The sequence below is a fragment of the Marmota flaviventris genome, chromosome 9 (assembly GCF_047511675.1).
Source record: "Marmota flaviventris isolate mMarFla1 chromosome 9, mMarFla1.hap1, whole genome shotgun sequence".
NCBI classification, from domain to species: domain Eukaryota; kingdom Metazoa; phylum Chordata; class Mammalia; order Rodentia; family Sciuridae; genus Marmota; species Marmota flaviventris.
The window spans coordinates 96,703,216-96,724,783 of record NC_092506.1 but is presented as its reverse complement, the minus strand read 5'-3'; the positions used below and the strand labels follow the sequence as shown (position 1 = coordinate 96,724,783).

The window sequence follows — 21,568 nt, the reverse complement described above, 5'->3', positions numbered from 1 at the left end:
TTATGGTACTGGGGATTGAATCCAAACCCTTGCATATGCTAGGCAAGTATTTTACCACTGAGACATATTCCCAGCCCTCATATTATCATTATTTATTTATTTATTTAAATATTTATTTTTTTAGGTGTAAATGGACCCCACAGAATGCCTTTATTTTTATGTGGTACTGAGGAACGAACCCGGGTCCTGCCTGTGCTAGGTGAGCGCTCTACCTCTGAGCCACAATCCCAGCCCCAGGCGCTCATATTATTAATTTTAATTCTGTTAATCCATTAGTAGGATTTAATAGAACTTTATTTTTGATTATAAGTTACAGAATCATGATTTATCTCTCCCCTAGAGCATATCTGATAGAAACTATTCCCAATGCAGGGTTCTTTGCTCTTATTGGCACAAAATACATTGACTTTCATAAAGTAACTATCAGTTGATTGAATGTTAATGGTATTATTAAGCATTTAAATGTTCTAATAACAAGAATAGTTCCCATGCCGGGTGCGGTGGTGCATGCCTGTAATCCCAGTGGCTCAGGAGGCTGAGACAGGAGGATTGAGGGTTCAAAGTCAGCCTCAGCAATGGCGAGGTTCAGTGAAACCCTGTCCCTAAATAAAATACAAAATAGGGCTGGGGATGTGGCTCAGTGGTCAAGTGCCCCTGAGTTTAATCCCTGGTACCTAAATAAATAAATAAAAACAAGAATAATCAGTCACTTTTTTTTACATGGCATATAACAAACATTTTAGTAATGCTTTGATGTATCAAAAGGTATTTGAACTTAACGATCATTATTAAAAATCTTCCTACAGCTAAATATGTCAGATTTAAAATAAACCCTTTTGTCTTAACTTTCAGTGGAATAGAGGAAAAAACAAAGCCAGTGCTGATTTTGAGAACTATAGCCATAAGTTGGTCTTCAGATGGTTTGGGGCATGAGTTCAAATTACCCAAGTAGTTCCCTAAACCCAAAGTTGAAGATTTGCTTTAAATTGTAGTTTCCCCAGGCGTCTTATAAAAATTTCTGTTGATAACTGGACCTTTAACCCAGATGTCAAAGAATTACCAGATATAAGATCCTAGTGAACAAGAAATTATAATAAATGTAAATCACAAAATAGGGCAATCACAAAGACAGGAGTAAGACATTATGAATTAGAGCCAGCAGAAATAATAATCCCAATGACTTTCTTCATAGAACTAGAAAAAGCAATCATGAAGTTTTCTGGAAAAATTAGAGACCCAGAATAGCCAAAGCAGTGCTTAGCAAGAAGAGTGAAGCAGGAGACATCACAATACCAGAACTTAAACTATACTACAGAGCAATAATAACAAAAATGTCATGGTATTGGCACCAAAATAGACATGAAGACCAATGGTACAGAATAGAAGACAGAGGCAAACCCACATAAATATGGTTATCTCATACTAGAGAAAGGCGCCAAAAATATACATTGAAGAAAAGATAGCCTATTCAACAAATGGTGCTGGGAAAACTAGAAATTCATATGTAGCAAAATGAAATTAAACCTCTATCTCTCACCCTGCACAAAAATTAACTCAAAGTGGATCAAAGACTTAAGCACTAGAACAGAGACCCTATAATTTAATAGAAGAAAAAGTAAGCCTAAATCTTCATCATGTTGGCTTAGGACTTGACTTCCCTAACAAGACTCCTAAAGTGCAAGAAGTAAAATCAAGAATCAATAGATGGGGGGCTGGGGATGTGGCTCAAGCGGTAGCGTGCTCTCCTGGTATGCGTGCGGCCCAGGTTCGATCCTCAGCACCACATACACACAAAGATGTTGTGTCCACCGAAAAATTAAACAATAAAAATAAATAAAAATTATTTAAAAAAAAAAAAGAATCAATAGATGGGATGGATTCAAACTGAAAAGCTTCTTCTCAGTAAAGGAAACAATCAAGAATGTGAAGAGATAAACTAGAGAATAAGAGAAAATCTTTACCACTCGTACATAAGATAGAACACTAATATCTCCAGGATATATAAAGAACTCAAAATACTTAACACCCAAAAAACAAATAACCCAATCAATAAATGGGCTAAGGAATTGAACAGATTCTTCACAGAAGAAGAAATACAGTCAATTAACAAACATTAAAAATGTTCATCATCTCTAACAATTAGAGAAATGCAAATCAAAACTACTGTAAGATTCCATCTCACTCCAGTTAGAACGGCAACACTGAAGAGTAAAATCAACGATAAGTGTTCATGAGAATGTGGGGAAAAAGGTACACTCATGCATTGCTGGTGGGACTGCAAATTGGTGCAAACACTTGGGAAAGCAGTATGGAGATTCCTCAGAAAACTTGGAATAGAACCACGATTTGACCCAGCTACCCCACTCCTTGGTTTATACCTAGAGGACTTAAAATCAGCATACTACAGTGACGCAGCCATATCAGTGTTTATAGCACCTCAATTCATAATAGCTAGACTATGGAACCAACCTAGGTGCCTTTCAACAGATGAATGGATAAAGAAAGTGTGGTATATATACACAATGGAATATTACTCAGCCACAAACAACAGTGAAATGATGGCATTCCATCCTAAATGGATGGAATTAGAGGCGATCATGCTAAGTTAAATAAGGCAATCCCAAAAAGCCAAAGGCTGAATGTTTTCTCTGATAATTGGTGCTGATCCGTCATGGTGGGGGGAGTGGGTAGGCAGAATGAAGGAACTTTGGATTGAGCAGAGGGGAGTGAGAGGAGAGGAGAGGGTGTTGAGGTAGGAAGGAAGGTGAAATGAGAAGGACATTATTACCGTATATACATGTATGACTAACTGTGTGACTCTACACTGCATACAGCTAGAGGAATGAGAAGTTGTGCTTCAGTTGTGTATAATGTGCCAAAATGCATTCTGCTGTCAGTATAATTAGAACAAATTAAAAAATAAATAGTAAAGAAATAACAACAATTAGCTAAACTGTAAAACTTTACTTATTAGGTAAATATACTAATATTTTATTTAAATATACTAATTAGGTAAATATACTAAATATATTTAAATATACTTATTGAAATATACTTATATAAATATACTTAAATATTAAAGTATATTTAAATATATATTTAAATATACTTATTAGGTAAATATACTAATATTTTTCTTTAAATATACTAAATATACATTTCTTTAAATATACTAAATATACATAAGTATATATAGTATATTTAAAGAAAAGTAAAATAAGTATATTTAGTATATTTAAAGAAACAAAAAAGGGAACTGAAAAAATGAACAAGAGAAAAGAGACTACAAAAAGGACCAGGTAAATTTGAAAAAAGAACCAGAACTTGTAGAAATGACAATATAATTATATTCATATTATTAATTTTACATAATGTTGTATAATAAGCAATATTGATATAATATTCGTAATACTTATATATTATAGATATTTAAAACTCAGCAGGTAATTTTAACAGCATTTTTTGGATACTGCTAACAAGTAAACTAGTAAACCGGAAGACTGATTTGAGGGAATTATTAAGAATACAGTATTGATAGACCAAAAGAAGAAAAAGAAGAAGAAGAAAATATAGGAATATGTCAGAGGCTAAAAAGTATGTAAGGTAGAGCTGAAAGATTTGATATAGATCTCATCCGAATTTAGGAAATGATACAGAAAATGAGGAGAGGCAATATTCAGGAAATAGTAGCTGAGAATTTTCTAGAATTGGTGGGAAAAGTGATAATCTCTAGATTTAGTAAATCTTATATATCCCAAACTATATTCATGAAAAGAAATCAGTGAAACTATGTAAAACCCCATGGACAAAGAAAAAGATGTTAAAAGTTGACAGAGAACTACTGGAATATCTATAAAGGAATACTAGAAAAAATATTAGACAAAAAAAGGTGTCTTCAAAGTGTTGAGAGAAAATGGCTGTCATTCTAAAATTGTGTATTCAGTCAAATCATCTCACAATCGAGCTAAATAAAGGAAGGCTTTTCAGAAGAGGAATAAAAAAAAAGAATCCAACCAACCAAAACCCAGAGGATTTACCATTAACAGATTCTCATTAAAGGAATTTCTAAATGATGTACTTGTAAAGAAACAAAATGATTTCAGAAGGAAGCTCCAAGCAAAATAAGGAATCTGAGCAAGGAAAAGGCTATCACATAAGTGTATCTGAACAAAGCAATAATAATATCTAAAAATGTTTAATTTGTGGAGTTAAAAAAAAAAAAGAGACCTGGGGCGGTGATTGTGGCTCAGTGGTAGAGTGCTTGCCTGGCTCATAATTTTAGCATGTAAAGTATGTATTTCCTCTTGGATAGGGAACTTCACTCCTATGTCAGGAGTAAGATGCACATGAAAATGCTAGCAAACTTATCAAATGAGTTCTATATTTGACTTTAAATTTTCAGTATTATCTCTGATAACATGTTCTTTGATTTAAAATGTCTGTGTCTATTATCTGTGATACTAATAGTCTTTGCCTTTTAGGGCTGTGTGCAAAAAGTTTGGGCTCCATGTGAGTCGAATGATGCTAGCCTTCTTGGTGCTCAGCACTGGCATGTTTTGTTCATCATCTGGTAAGTAAAAGTACAGGTGAGGGGATAGCAGTTTCTTCCATGATTTGCAGTTGTATTGCAAGGAAAAATTTGTCCAGACATAGGTTATATTTGTATAAAATGTCAGTAATTTGCAGAGCACCCTTATCTACATTATCTTGATTAACCTTTACAACAGTCCCGTGCTATAAATAAGAGAAACATTTTCTCATTTTTGCAGGTGAAGGCACTGAAACTTAGCAAGGTGAAAAGAACTTACTAGATGTCAAAATTCATAACTGAAACTCACCATGGTGCTTTTTATTACATTCTTGCATCAACCACCCACTTCCTTTCTTGGCCACTATGGGAAGGGAAGTGATTTTTTTTTTAAGAAGTTCTTTGAGAATGCTGGGGCTGTGGCTCAGCAGTAGCACACTTACCTGGTATGTGTGAGGCATGAGGTTCCATTCTCAGCACCACATACAAATAAATAGAATAAAGGTCTATCAACAATTAAAAAGGGCTGGGGTTGTGGCTTAGCGGTAGAGCACTCGCCTCGTACATGTGAGATCCTGGGTTCTATTCTCAGCCCCACATAAAAATAAACAAGTGAAATAAAGGTATTGTGTCCAACTACAACTAAAAAATAAATATTAAAAAAATTTTAAAAAACGTTATTCTTTGGGCCTAAAAACTCTTTTCTTGATTATTTTGTTTTCTGCCCATTATTTGAAATGTGCAATCTTCTATTTTTTTATTTATTTTGATTTTGAAGTTAGCTTCTAGGAATTTAGAATAAAACCTTTCAAACTGTGCTGCCATTGAGCATCTGTGTTTTGTGTGCTGAACCAATACAGCCTGCTAAAAAGGTATACTGTCAATTACTAGTTCTCTAGAAAAATTAAGTTACTAGAAAATTAAGTTACTAGGTGTCATTGTCTCAATTTTAGTTTCTGCTTGTATAATCTAGAATCTAATGTGCATACTAAATATATACAAAATATAGTATACACAAAAATAGTATCTGGCACAAAATTACATGTTTACTTTTCCACTGAATATATTGAAATTAATGTTGCTTTGTGGAAAGCTCAGGGTTCTACCCTGGAATAACTTTGAGATCCATTGTCATAAATTTGTTGATGCTTTATCCTGGAAGCTGGCAGAGACCATGGATACCTCTGTACTTTTGTCCTCTACCTCAGTAGGTGGAATTGATAGCATTGGATGGCATCATATTATGTAGCATTTATTTTTGAACGTTGTACCTCATGTTTTTTTAGTTACCTTGCCACTCTAAAAATTGAGTTTTATGTGTGGGAGATTTCTGGGAATATCTTTAATTTTGTATAATCAGTTGAGGCACAGATAAGTTAAAGGAAGCTTTGATACAGAGCCTCTGAACCCTGTTCTGAGTTTCTTAAATCTCACTGCTTCTTTTTTGTAGTTCTTAAAATCAATTGATTTTTCTTCTCTAGTGCTTGCTGTACGATCAGATCTTTTGCAGCAGGAGAGATTCAGATTTGAATTTTTTTCCCCAGTACTAGGTATGAGCCCAGGGCCTTGTACATGGTAGGCAAGTTCTCCACCAGTGTCCTACATCTAAAATGCTGCCCCCACTCCTTTTTAATTTTGAGACAGGGTCTCTCAAAATTGATGAGGCTGCCCTTGAATTTGTTATCCTCTTGTCTCAGCCTCCCAAGTAGCTGGAATTACAGGCATGCCCTCTTACACCTATTCAGATCTACATTTTTGTTCAGAGTTTTTAGAAATACTTTGATTGTTGTTGCAGAAGCCCTGAATATGCTCATTCCTCTGCTGTATACCACAACAAGGTTAAGGTACATGTAAATAATTAGGAGACTATCCAAAGACCAGATTCTTTATGTCAGTGGATGCAGGATGCAAAGTGGTGCTGCTGAACTGGCATGGTAGGGCAAGCACGCCTATAACCCAGTGACTTGGGAGGCTGAAACAGGAGGATCGAAAGTTCAGAGGCAGCCTCAGCAACTTAGCAAGGCCCTAAGCAACTTAGTGAAACCCTATCTCAAAAAAAAAAAAAAAAAAAAAAGGCTGATGATGTGGCTCAGTTTTTAAGTGCCCCTGAGTTAAATTCTTGGTATGAAAAATAAAATAAGTGCTGCCATCCAATGTCTGGTCCTTGAGTCAGACTTCCTAGAATTACTGTAAGGTACAGGTTAGGAACTAGGACAGTCTCAGGAAACTATTAAAAGATAACTTTCTTCAGAAATAAATTGTTGGCTATGGCTATAAGACTTTTAAAGCATTTGTCTGCCTGGAAATATAACCTGGAGTAATTCCTGAGGAAACTGGAATTTATAAGTTTTAGATTTGAGGAACAGGCTAGGAGAAAAATGATGAGGTTAGTCTATAATTGGGGCCGTGTGTTGATACCTAAAAAGAGTGAGAAAATAAGAAAATCATTGAACATTCTTTTTAAAGGAAGGTCCCTTTACCGGCTATTTCTTGTATTGTATTGCCCAAAATATGTTGCTAGTTATTGACATTTTTCAGCGTAAGTTAATTTTTAATAATTGATACCTAATCTTAGACTCTTGTCCCCTTCCCTCCTTTCATTTCTTTACTCTTATAGCATTCCTTCCTAGTAGCTTCTGTATGTATACCACGTTGATAGCCATGACTGGATGGTATATGGACAAGACTGCCATTGCTGTATTGGGAGTAGCAGCTGGGGCTATCTTAGGCTGGCCATTCAGTGCGGCTCTTGGGTAAGATACTAACATAGTTCCTCTCATATATTCCTGGGCATAAGGTAAATCTTAATGTTGAATTAACTCCATATTATCTAGGTATCACCTAAAGTTATAGGAATCGATTGTGCCTATGAAGATTCTGGGAAGCAATAGCATGTTTTTATTTACTTTTTTTTAAATATATTTTAAGTTGTAGATGGACATAATACTTTTATTTATTTATATGTGGTGCTGAGGATTGAACCCATTGCCTCATATATGCTAGCAAGCACTGCACCACTGAGCTACAACCCCAACCCAAAAGCATGTTTTTCTTAATGCTTATTATTATGATTAATTCTAATAATAGTAATGGCTGTTAAGCATCTGCTGTATCTGAGGCACTGCTAAACCCTTTGTAAACTTTATTCCAGAACCTGACAACAGCTCTGCAGGAGATCATTAGTGCTTTATAATTGAAAAAATAGACTCCAAAAGTTTGAGTAATTCATATTTAAGATTATGTTTGCTTTTGAATCGAGGCTTTCTGATTGTTTAACTGATATTTTCCCCCCCCACACTGCATCATACTATGCTATACATTTTCTTCTTCATCAAGGCTTGAAATCTGAATTTGCTTCAGTCCCTTTTTCCTTGTCCCAGTATTGTTTTTTGTTCTTGGCAGAGGACGGTGGGTTGGTACAGGGGATTGAAATCGGGGGCACTCGACCCCTGAGCCACATCCCCAGCCCTATTTTGTATTTTATTTAGAGACAGGATCTCACTAAGTTGCTTAGTGCCTTGTTTTTGCTGAGGCTGGGTTTGAACTCACGACCCTTCTGCCTCAGCTTCAAGAGCTGCTGGGATTACAGATGTGCACAACTGTGTTGAACTCCAGCTTTATTTTTTCCAAGTTCAATTGTATCTCTCATTCCTTTCCTTTACTCTTTGTTCTCATATCTTTTATTCTAATTTGTGCTGCTTTAACTTATTGACTGTTCTAATAATTAAAAAAAATTTTTAGTTTGATATTAAGGTTATTATAAAAGTAGTATTTCTTTGCTTAAAAAAAAAAGTACCAGAAAGTGGGTGGTAGCTAGGCATTTGCCTAGCATGCAAAAGGCCCTGGATTCAATCTTCAGCACTGGAAAAAAAAAAAAAAAGTTGTATGATTTAAAAGGAATTCCTAATTCTTTTCTCTTCTAGCCAGTCCTCAGTGACAGTCACTGCTAATAATTTTTGTATGTCTTTCCAGAAATTATCCTTGTGTCTATAAATGCATAGGCATACACACACACACACACACACACACACACACACACACATACTTACCACATTTTGAAATAAATAGAATTATTCTGTACATACAATACCTTTTATTTTTTTGGTACTGGGGATTGAACCCAGGGGTACTTAACCACTGAGCTATATCTCCAGCCTTTTTTACTTTTATTTTTTGAAATGATGTCTTGCTATGTTATTTAGGGCCTTGTACACCATTGTGCCTGGCTATTTATCTTTTCTTGAGCACAGATTTATGTCATTCTCTATCAGTTGCATAATGTTCTATTATACAACTGACTATACTATAATTTATTTAACCATGCCTTATTGGTAGTTTTTGTTACTGAACATAATGTTTCAGTGAACATTTTTTTTGTGTGTGTGTGTGGTACTGGGGATTGACCCCAGGGCCTTGCACATGCTAAGCAGGTACTCTACCACTGAGCTACATGCCCAACCCTTCAATGAATTTTGTACATATATTTTTGTATACTTGGTAGAATTTCATTATGGCATAAATTTTTAAACAGGAAATTACTAAGAGGATGGGTCATTTAAAATTTTCTTCATTTCCTTTTAAAAGTCTGGTTTCCCTACCTCCAATATGATCTATTCTTCGTATCATCCTAAAATTATTGTATCTTTAAGATTGTATCTTAGGCTGTTTTCTGTAAGTTCTGCTGTCTATAAGTTCTGAAGGAATGTAAAGGAAGAAGAGTTAATGGTGTTGGAAGAGGATATATCAGAATTGAAGTCAGAGTTTGTGATATTATATTGCTAAAAGCCTGCTAAATCTTATAAGAGAAAGATCAGTATTTATTTGCTGAGATCGGTGAAGGATAATAGGGTCCAGTTGCTTATAATTAATATCTTTTTTTATATATTATATTTTTTTAGTTGTTGATGGACTTTTTTTTATGTGGTGCTGAGAATTGAACCCAGTGTCTCACAAATGCTAGGCAAGTGCTCTAACATTGAGCCACAACCCCAGACTCTATAATTAATATCTTTTAAATGTCCATTATACAGAAATATGTATAAAATGGAGTTTGTTTAGCAACTCAGTATTTAGATTTGTATATGTATGGGACACATTGATCTCTAGGTCCCTATGAAAAGATCACGTATTTTTCAGAAGATATACTCTCACATACTGGTTTTCTTTCCCTTTGTCACTGATAGAGACATTTTATTCTCAACTTGGCATAGATACGTGTGAATATGGCCTGTTAAGTATTTTACATAACTTCCCATTTTGTTTCTCTGTTGAATAGTTTACCCATTGCCTTTGATTTGCTGGTCATGAAACACAGGTGGAAAAGTTTCTTTCATTGGTCACTGGTGGCCCTAATTCTCTTTCTGGTGAGTTTTCTTTTTTCTCGTTTTGTTCTCATATCATAATGAAAATAACTTCTGATGTGGAAAAGGAAACATTAGGAGGTGATTTTGTTTTTCATTCTCAGCATTTTGAGAATATTCCTAGAGTAAAACTCCATAATTCCTGTACTTTCTGTTTTCTGTTCTGTTTTAGGTGCCTGTGGTGGTCATTGACAGCTACTATTATGGGAAATTGGTCATTGCACCACTCAACATTGTTTTGTATAATGTCTTCACTTCTCATGGACCTGATCTCTATGGTAAGGATTTATGAAATTTGGGGAAGAGTAGAAAATAGCTTCACTTACCTAAACTTCAAAATTTTAATTCAGTTATCTTATTTCATTAAATATAGCATTTCTTTGCTGGTGATCTTTTCCCGCTTTAAATTTAAAGAGAATGATATTTGACTGGTTATGGTGACACATGCCTATAATCCCCACTACTCGGAAGGATAATGCAGGAGGATCAGAAGTTCAAGGCCAGCCTGGGAAACTTATCAATACCTTCTCTCAAAATAAAAAATGAAAGAAAGGGTTCAATTCCCAGTACTGCAAAACAAACAAACAAAAAACCATTTGAATGTAGCACAGTGATGTCATGTAGCCACTTAAATACTTCTCCTTGAAAAATGTGATATTCAGATATTAGTCCTCTGTCTTGGTATGTTACTCCCAATTTCCAGAGATAGAGTTTTGAGAACTATTGAACGTCCATGGCTTTTGATGCTACTTTTTTTTGTTGTTGTTTCTGATGTTGAGGATTGAATCCAGGCCCTTGTTAGGCAGGCTTTCTACCAATGAGTTCAACCTCTATACTCTTTTTCCCCTTTATCAGAAAATTAATGTGATAACAAAAAGAAAATAATAACATCATCCCATCATTTCCATGTGGCTATTGTTGACACTTGGAAGTATATACCTCTAGACATTTTCTGCACACACAGATACTTTATATTACTTTTTTTTTTTTAATTTGCATCACTTCAATACCAGATATTAGGAGAGAACATTTGGAAAAATCTGTAAACAAAGTGTAACAAATGGGAATGGAGTCATCAAGAGATGGTAGGTAATTTGGTCATTTAGGGTTAAGAGAAAAAAAATTGAATGCCGTTAAACTGGGCTGCTTCATCCAGTGTACTCCCATCTTCACTCCTCCTTTCCTGCCTTTCTCACCAGTTGTTGAGCCAAGGTTTTGTTTTGACCCCTGAAGGCATATGAGTTATAGCTACATAGGTTTGAGCTGGAGATTTTTCTGATCAGATCGGCCATGGAGAGAAGCAGATTTTTCATTAGAATAAGTATAATTTCTTCTACTTTAATCTTTTAATCTATAGAGTGTTCTGAATATGTGAATGTCTTGCCTATTCTATGAAGCTGGTCAATATTGTCACCTTGTTTGCCTATTATAAATTGAAGTCTTGTTGCTAGCCATGTCCTTCATTTGCCTGAGCCACGGTATAAGTAGATCCAATAGATTGCACGAGAAGCTTCAAGTGAGATTTACTTGAGCTCTGGTATTTTGGAAATATTTTCATTTTAGATAGCAAGTAATAGGTCACAATAAGGAGTGCTTTGTTTGGTGAACTATATTCACAAATCACATAAAGAAAAATTGCTAAGTGAAAGAACTTTCAAAGGCTCCTTTATGGTTCCAAGGTCCTCAAGGATCTGAGAAAGGCCTCTAATTCTAAGCTCTTGCCTCTAGATGTCTCCCTTCAACTAGGGAAAGTTTGCATGTTTTTAATTGTTCCTTGTTTTAGTTTATAAGATTTTATTTGAATCTATAAGACAGTAGAAGATTTAAAACCCAGATGGCATTGATAAAAATTGTTTACATTCTGTATAGGTGAGATAATTTCTACTTATTTTGAAAAATTGGCTTCTCCAGTATTATGAATGGGTTATAATATAATAATATTCTGATTGCTTATTTATAAAACCTTTGTTAGAGTACATTAAGGTGACATTTTTTGTAGCCCTCTAGATTGATAAAGCTTATAAATCTAAAAATAATAATGTTGGTAGGGAAGTAAGGAAGAAAGAATACATTCTGATTTTACGTTTATACTTCTAGTTTAACTATGGGTTGGTCAGGGTGCTGTGGTAAGTTTGAGGATCCAATAGAGTAGTGTCCTGTTCTTCTTTGGACATTAGCATTTGTTATTCATTTCAGCTAATGTTTTACTAGGAAAGAGTCCTTGGGGCTTCTGTTCTGCTTTGGTGTACCTAGGATGGCTTTGGTTCAGATTTTCCTGTTTTGGATATAGATAACTGATCACTGTTCTAGTGGTGGCAAAAGCTTTGTTGGGATAGTGGAAATAGTCAGACCAGCCATGAATAGGACTGATACAATGCTGTAGTAGCTAGCCTTAAGGGAATTATTCCTCAGTAGTAGAATTTTTGAGCTTTTATCTCATCTTTGAATTGACAGATTGTTTTGGTCTGATTTTCATTCTTTAAAGAGTATAGGCTGGGTTCAGTGGCATGTGCCTATAATGCCAGCTATTGAGGAGGCGGAGGCAGGCAGATCATAAGTTCAAGGCCAGCCTGGGCAACTTAGTTAGGGATTTTCTTCTCTCTCTCTCTTTCTTTCTTCTTCTTCTTCTTTTTTTAAAATGTCCCCTCTCTGGCTTGGGATTTCTTGATATTGAACAGGAATAAAATAGATATAAAATACTTAAAAATACTTTATAATTGTCAATCCATTCAGAAAATATCAAAGACTTATTTTATAGGTGCATTGATGATGTAAAATTATCAAACAGTGAGATGGTATATCTTCAGTGTTGGAAGTTCTATTTCATTTACGTATGTGTTTGGCACATTTTGTATTATTTTGACTATTTTATAAGGGTTTCCTGCTCCAAGTGCCTCATTAGCTATTGTAGGCACACACTTTATCTGAAAATGGAAATGCATTATGCTTATAGTGTTTTACATATTTTTTAGTGCTGCTTCTGATACATAGGAACATAAAAAGCCTACATATACTTTTTGTATGAATAGACTTCAATTGAAGAAACAGTGAATAAATTGCCTTTCAATAGACTGTCTCATAAGGCTGCAGGCATACGGTAATTATAGTACAGTGTATTATGTGTTACAGTGGGATGAAGAGAGTCAGGGAATCATAAGAGCAAATTCCTCTGATGGTATCAGGAAAGATGTAGTGATTGAGTTGAGCCTGGAAGGAAGAGTAGGAATTTGCCTAGTAGATGCTGGGGTGGGGGTCATTTCAGACAAATGGAGCGTAAAGTATAGGGACTGCTGAGGAAAAAAGATTGAATACTGAATTATTTTTAAACACAACATTTTAGAGCATTGACTGAATTTTGGGTAGAAACTGTTTGGTCATGAGCAATATGATTTTATTATTTCCATTGTGATTATAATAATATAAATATTTACCTTCTCTATTGTTCTTGGTTTTCAAAGAGAACTTTCTACCTTTCTTGGCTAGATAGCATATATTAATGATACATTGCAGACCTGAGCTGACTACTTTGTTTTGAAATCAGGGAAAAGTAAAGGAGTACTTCTGCACAGATAGCAATCACAATGCCTTCTGTTTACTGAATGCCTGTTACATTATATGCCAGAAAATTTTCACATACCATCTTCTTCCCCTCATAAAAACTCTGTGAGATAAAGATAGGCATAAATTATGCACAGATGAGGAAACCAAAGTTGAAGTGGTGAAGAACTCAGCACTTAATTAAATAAGTAGAACAAATCAGATGAGAGCACAGGATTGTCTGACTCCCAGGCCTGTGTTCTTTCAATTGAAAATACCCTTAGCAAAACCCTGGAATTTAGCCATTGAGATTCTACAGGAGAACAAGTTTGCAAAAACAGGCAGCATGAGTTCAGAGTAGTAGAAGGTAAGAGTCAACCCAAGGAATGAGGGGAAGTGGCACCTTTGAAGGGTTTTGGCCTTGGAGGGCTCAGAGGGCAGAGTGATATGCATGCTGGCAAGCTGTTTGATGTGGGAGCAATGTGCTTGATCCCTTTTGAAGAAAGAAAGAATGTTTTGATAAAGTAAAGAATACTTGGTGTAGGAAATTTAGAGTGGTATAGACTAAAATTGTAAAGTCATAAGCAAGATCTTACATGATTTGTAGGGTCGAAGATCAACAGGTAAAACAACATCGCAGAAAAGAAAAGTGATTCGTTTGGCACTGATTTTTGCCTCTGGTAATGTTTCAAGTTTCCAGATGTTGATGTGGGTGAGTTTTGTTGTCTGGTGTTTGCATAGAAGTGCTCTCTTATGAGGAATTCATTGGCCTGGAGAAGGTATGGGAGGCACTTAAATGAATCACTTTTCCCTCAAAATCAACAGTGGGTCTACTCAAGACTGTCACTTTGCAGCTTAGGACAGGACCCTAAACCTTGTTTATGTGTTTTGTCAACATTAGTCAGATCACTGGACAGGAAGTTTCAGAAGGTAAAGGCAAATGCCTGCTGTTTGAAGGCTTGCTGTTTCCCATCCTTGCAGCAATACAGGGTAAAGCTCCAATGGAGTCTTATGACTGCTTAGAGTTGACTGCCAGCCAGAACTGTTCTGGAGCCTTCATTCTCTTGTTAATCATTTCTGTGGAATTTTGGTGGCTTTTCCCTCTTGGGGGTACAAATTTGACATTTGTGAGGATGACTTGCTGTAATTTAGTTCCTACATACCTGTTAAATATCAGGCCCATAAAAACGTTCTCCTTCATTCAATCTGTTGAACAGTAAATATCATTCTTTCTTTAAGCCTCTTTCAAAACACCCTTTAGATCATTTGATTGAAAGGAATTGAGGCATTTTCCAAAAAGGGAGAATTGTGAGTCACTCCCTGCAGAAACCCTGCTGCCAGCTTGCTTTACCTCACATCTTGCACAGGTTCAGTGCTCTGCTTATCATTCTGAAGTGTTTTTGTCTGCATTGTTCAGCTTTGATATTTTTTGAACATTAGTTTTGAGTTCCCTGGAAGAAAATACAAGTTTAAACCTTTTTTTTTTTTTCCCCCTAAGAAAGTATCTCAATATGTAGGGAATGATACTAGCTAACAAAATCCCCCCCCCCTTTTTTTTTGGGTCCCTGTTCACCCTTGTTTATTAAGACTGTTGTCACTTGAACTTTCTTTACTCTTGGCTTATCCCCCAATTTTTGTACCATCCTTCAGAGAAATAACAGCCTGTTATGAAATGCTCAAAGCCTAGCTCACAACTTAATGCTTCTATACTTCAAAGTGTAGTATACCTAGGTAAAAAGACAGCTCAAACAGAATGGTATAATAAATTGTGATAGAGACAAACTTTCTATAAGTGGAACAGTTTTTCTGAAAAAAAAATCTATATTTGCAAATATCAAAGAGACAAGAGGCTTTTTTCTTTTGATGCTTACTCTCTGTAATGCATGGTGTAAAATATAACCCTCTTTCTCTCTGGTCACTCTGTGTTTTCTTTACAGGCTCAGATTTTCAAAATTCTGTTAAGAAAAAAAGGAGTTAAAGGTTGATAGCACTGCCTCCACACTGATGGTCAAGAGAGGGTTATGTGAAAACTCCTCTCCAGTAGCTGGAATCTAAAGGACTCAGTTTATGTTTTTAAGTATTAATTAAAACCCAGAGAAGGCATGTATTTCTGTTTTGAAAATAGCACCATCCAATAGTTTTTCATAAAAAAGAGTGGTATATAAAGAATACAAGATTAAAATATCCCTAATGTTCTTGCCTGGGTCAGGATCTCTGTTGCTGAACAATCCAGTTAGTATTAATTTTTTTAACACATTTTAATTGTAGAAATTGATGGGTTTTACTGTGACATTTCCATGTGTGCATGTATTGTTCATGGATCATGTCCATCTTCCCTTTTGTCTTCTCCTCACCTCCCTGCTCTCCCTTCTTCCCTGGCCTCCTTCCTGATCCCTAATTGTTCAGTCTTTGTGTTTAGACAGGAAGGAGTGAACTTTTCCCAAAGATTACAAGAAGTTGAACTTGAACTCTTCCTTAGTATGCCCTCCCCTGCCTTTTACTCCTTCCCTAAATGTTTCTAGCATTATGAAGTTTGGTTTCTAATCTTATTTTGCTGTGCAAGCTGCAAAAATTTTGTCAGGTTTTTCTGACTATTCCTCTGCCTCCTGATTACCCTTTTAAGCAATGCTGATTGCAGGAAATTGCTGTGGTGCAAGGCGGGTGTCACAACACGCAGTGATTAAAACCCGCATGTGTCATTCACTGCCTGATTGAAGTAATCATACGGAGGAAAAAAGCAGATGAAAAACCTGCTAAATGTGCAGAGGAGGACTGTTTCTCATTTAGATTTAAGGATTTTGAGCTAAAGATTGAAATCTGTGAGTGAGGCTTGTGTTTTCAGCATTTTGCTTCATTCTGAATCTTCTAAGCTTCTGAGCACAGCCTGATCTCAGTATGATCCTACAAAACCAAATTTGTTGCTTCTGGTGATATTAATAGGTACTCTGTGTACAGGACCATAAAATAGTGGTTGAACATATCAGGGGAAAGATGCTAGAATGTAAATGCATCAAATAGGTGTGAATAAGATGGCAGAGGCCTGAATATCTCAGACCAAGTTTCTTTATTACTCTTTTTTTTTTTTTTTGGTCTGTAGTGATAAGAGAATAGTTAAATTGAAGTGGCATTTTTTATAATTTTTAGCTCTTTGTGGCTCTTTTCCTAAACTATTTAAATTATTTGGTGGTTCATAGTAAATTTCTGTCTTTGTTTGTGCTGCCATAACAAAATAGTTGAGATTGGTAATTTATAAAGAACAGAAATGTATTCCTCACAGTTCTGGAGGCTGGGAGTCCAAGGTCAAAGCTCTCTGACAGCTTTGATGTCTAGTGAGAGTTGGGTCTCTACTTCTAAGGTGGTGCCTCATTGCTGCATCCTCTGGAAGGAACTCTTCATCCTTATGTGGTAGAAGGGAATATAGATAGATAAATTTTCTATAAGTAGCCAAGAACAGCTAAATATTTAAAACTTAGTTTCTATCTAAAACATCACAACCAATCCATTTCTCTTCTCATCTTCTGATTTTGTGCCACTGTGTGTGACTGAGCATAGAAAGAGAATAGACTTTATAGAGTCTTGGTCACTTGAGGCATTGGATCCTCAATATTATTTGAACAAAGAACATTGTGAGTCAGATACTATAATAGGTGTTGAAAACATCCATTAATGATTTCTTGCCTCTTTTTCTCCCTCAGGTACAGAACCCTGGTATTTCTATTTAGTTAATGGATTTTTGAATTTCAATGTAGCCTTTGCTTTGGCTCTTCTGGTCTTGCCACTGACTTCTCTTATGGAATACCTGCTGCAGAGATTTCATGGTGAGTGGCATAAGAGATGGAAGGTTTGGGGGTAGGGGAGGAAAGAGCAAGAAACAACGTGTACCAGTAAGTGAAAAAGAATTCTACTTATTTTATTCTCCATTTTCTTTATATGGAAATAGTTGGTTTATGGGATTTTCAGTCTGTATTTGTAGATTATGTGACCCTACTGAAGATTTAATTAGTTGTTTCAAATTAGACTAGAAGGAAGAGCTTTACATCTCTTTAAGTGACAAAGTCAATATAATTTACACAGTTCCAAAGGAAGCAAAAGTATTTATAAATCTCAATATAACAAGCCTTTTTGAGTTTTCTGTCTGAATACTGTGTGTTAACCTGATAGATTGCTTACTATATAATCCATTCTAGAGGCAGACTTTCTTTGGGAAATTATTTCAACCAAAAATTTGAAAACTGAACCATTCAGGGATTCCCTGAATTTGATACTGAAGTAAGAGAATCTTTGGACTTCCTAAGAAGCATGATGCTTCTCTTGGTTCCATTTTGCTTCTATGTTTGCCTTTCTGTGAAAGTTTGGTGTGTCATTTATTTTACTTGCTCTGATTCTGTATTGCACAGCTGATGTTTTCTCAAGTTGTCATGGCTCTGGATATCTGGAGCCTAGATTCATTTATGGGAAACAGATTAGAGCATAAATTCATATGAGTTTAGAAAGATTTAATTTCAGACTTTTCAATCTTATTTGGATGTCACATGATTGATTCCTCTTCATCTCACCCCAATTCTGCTTTTCTATTGTTAATTGTTTATAGAGAGTTCACTGTGTTAAAAGATTAGAAGGTGCAAGCGGGCTTCAGAGTCATGTTGTTTTAATATAACCACATTGCCATTATTCTAAAAAATTAACATAATCCCTTAATATCATCTAATACCCAAATGATATTCAGATTTCCTAGATTGTCTGAAAAATAGGTTTTTACTGTTAGTTTGTTTAAAGCAGAATGTAAACAAAAGTTACGTACTGAATTTTTTGTTTCTTTAAGCTTTTCCTGAAATGTCTCATCTTTTTCTCCTAAAAAATTTCTTTCTTTTTTGGTACTGGGAATTGAACCCAGGGGCACTTTACCACTGAGCTACATCCCCATCCCTTTTTGAGACAGGGTCTTGTGAAGTTGTGTAGAGCATTGCTAAGTTGCTGAGGTTGGCCTTGAACTTACAATCTTCATATCTCAGTCTCCTTAGTCACTGGGATTATAGTGTCTGACTCTCCCAAAGATTTCTTTCTTTTCTTTTTTTTTTTTTAAATATTTATGTTTTAGTTGTAGTTGGACACAATACTTTTGTTTTATTTATTTATTTTTATGTGGTGCTGAGGATCGAACCCAGGGCCTCACATGTGCTAGGCGAGCGCTCTACCACTGAGCCACAATCCCAGCCCCCTAAAGGTTTCTTAAAGAAACAGATCTTTCGGGTTGTATAAGTATCCCACATTTTAGATTCAGATGTCTGCTCCCTTGAGGTAACTTGTTCCTCTATCTCCATCCCTTGTATTTACTAAATATCACTTTTTCCTTTTTTAAAGTAACTTTGTTTTGAACTATAAAAATAATTTATGCTTGTGGAAAAACTGAAAACATTTGTGATGTGAATTAAAAAACAGGATGTTCTCTACAGTATGAATCAAATTTTGATTTTAAAATGTTTATAATGTACATGTGGCCACCTTATAAAAATATGAGTGCTGGGGCTGGGGTTCGGCCCAGTGGTAGAGTACTTGCCTAGAATGTGTGAGGAACTGGGTTTGATTTTCAGCACCATATAAAAAAAATTTTTAAATATTGTATCCATCTAGTACTAAAAAAAATTTTAAAAACAAAACAAAAATATGAGTGCTTTCTGACTTGTATTTATACTTGTATGTGTATTTTACAATAGAAATGATACTTTGTTTTTTGGTACTGGGTTTTGAACCCAGGGGTATTTTACCACTGAGCCACATCCCTAGCCTTTTTAAAATTTTTTAATTTAAAAAAAAAATTTTTAGTTGTAGGTAGATACTGCCTTTGTTTTATGTGGTGCTGAGGGTTGAACCCAATGTCTCATGCATGCCAAGTGAACGCTCAACCACTGAGCCACAGCCACAGCCCCATTCTCAGCCCTTTTTATTTTATTTATTTATTTTTAAGGAATTTTTTTTCATAATACCTTTATTTTATTTATTTATTTTTATGCAGTGCTGAGGATTGAACCCGGGGCCTCACACGTCCACGTGCCAAAAAAGTGCTCCACCACTGAGCTGCAGCCTCAGCCCTATTTTTTATTTTGAGACAATATTTCACTAAGTTGCGTAGGGCCTTCCTCGTTTGCTGAGGCTGGCCTTCAACTTGCAGTCCTCCTGCCTCAACCTCCAGAGTCACTGGGATTACAAGTGCATGCCACTGTGCTGGGAAAAAAAATTAAAAATATAAAGAGCCAGGAAAGAAATTACCCATGATTCTACTATATACCACTGTGGTTAGTGATTATATATATTTTATATAGGACATTTCAAATTTTTGATTATATTTTTTAAAAATTATGTTTGATTTTAAAGTACAAAAGAGAAAAAGACTTTATAGTAAAGTTTATTTTCTTACAATAAAAAAAATAAAATATACTTACCTGAAAAAGGTATAAATCTGAAAGTATAACCTTAAATCTTGTGATAAAATCTTAGAGTGAAAGATTTATAAAATAAGCTTGCTAATGAAGTTCAAAAAAATTTTTTTCCCTAGGGAATTCTGCAGAGCGACATAACCTAGATAGCTAAATTAGGCATTCTGATAATTGTCCTGGACTAAATTTGCTCACTATAAACTTGATCATTATAGACATAGTGGACACCAGGGGGCGCTGTCTACCTATCCTTTGCCAGCATTTTTATGCACTGTTCATTATCTCTAATATAAACACAGTAGGAGATGCCTTCACTGTGAGTTGCAGTTTTATTATTCAGTGCTCATGTACCTAACCACAGGAACTTTCCAGCAGGTGCCTGGATCTTAGTGTTCATTACATTCCTTTAATTCATTTACATGCTTTAAGTACATTTTTTTTCTAATTTTGAGATTCAGAGTGGTTGGATATTATAGAAGAGGAGTGAAAATCAGTGAACTTTCTTTAAGAGTATTTTCACGTTTACCTTAAAACAGCTGTCATTTGTGGCTTGATGAAAGGGTTTGAGAATCCAACTGTTTTGCTTTCTTTTGATTTAGGTCTGCTTGAACAATTAGACAATTGGTGTACAGATAAAAATAACTAATGTTTAAACATAGGAAGTAAAACTCAAGAAGTGGGTTTACACTAGGCTTTTGGTTAATCTTAGGAATGATTAGTCTTTAGTCTTAATGGTGGGACTCGTTAGAGGGAAAAGGCTTTCTTTCTTCACCCAGTGTAGAATTTATTAAGTTCTATTAACCATTAACCTGATTTTCATTTTGCTCTAGCCACACCCAGTATTGTATCTCTCTTTAAATTTTAGATTTTCTTGGTAAAGTTAAGGAGTGTGTTCCTCTTTTTATTGATGTGTTTGGAGAAAATGTGAATATATTAGCTGCAACATTTTTATGATGTGCCTTTGGACATACTTCCAAATTTTAAGATCAAGAGAGCATTGAGGGGCTGGGGATGTGGCTCAAGCGGTAGCGTGCTCGCCTGGCATGCGTGCAGCCCGGGTTCGATCCTCAGCATCACATACAAACAAAGATGTTGTGTCTGCCGAAAACTAAAATAAATAAATAAATATTAAAAAAAAAAAAAGAGAGAGCATTGAGACTAAAGATGTTAATTTATTCTAATATGATGAAAGGTGAATATTTTTCTGTGTCTTGCAGTTCAGAATTTAGGCCACCCATACTGGCTTACCTTGGCTCCAATGTATATTTGGTTTATGATTTTCTTCATCCAGCCTCACAAAGAGGAGAGATTCCTTTTCCCTGTATATCCACTTATATGTCTCTGTGGTGCTGTAGCTCTTTCTGCACTTCAGGTAAGTTTCAGGGAAAACATTTGTGCCTCATTCTGTTTCACTTATTAAATCATTGCTCATAAAACTTAAGAGCAAATTATAGAGTACATCCATCTAAGATATTTTACCCATAATGTTATACCTAATCCAGATCATATTATTAAAAAATTATGTATTGATAAAGCTATTTATCATATTCTTATTTGCTAATTAAATATTTGCATTATTAATTTTTGTTGTAATTTGTCTCTATTGTCAACAGGAATCCAATTGCTAATAAAGGTGCATTTTTTTATGAGGTAATTTTTTTATAGCTTTATTTTTTTATTCATTTATTTTTTATGTGATGCTGAGGATT

General features: G+C 35.2%; 1 protein-coding gene across 5 annotated transcripts in view; it reads left to right on the top strand.

The window, feature by feature from the left end:
- Alg9 (ALG9 alpha-1,2-mannosyltransferase) overlaps positions 1-21,568 on the top strand; it is an 84,863-nt gene that overhangs the window by 8,297 nt on the left and 54,998 nt on the right. For all 5 annotated transcript variants that reach the window (XM_027930705.2, XM_071616699.1, XM_071616696.1 and 2 more), the window contains 6 exons: positions 4,482-4,570; positions 7,146-7,281; positions 9,804-9,891; positions 10,061-10,166; positions 17,121-17,243; positions 21,077-21,231. In XM_027930705.2, coding sequence (XP_027786506.1) covers positions 4,482-4,570; positions 7,146-7,281; positions 9,804-9,891; positions 10,061-10,166; positions 17,121-17,243; positions 21,077-21,231 — 697 coding nt within the window. The remainder of the gene's footprint in view (positions 1-4,481; positions 4,571-7,145; positions 7,282-9,803; positions 9,892-10,060; positions 10,167-17,120; positions 17,244-21,076; positions 21,232-21,568) is intronic.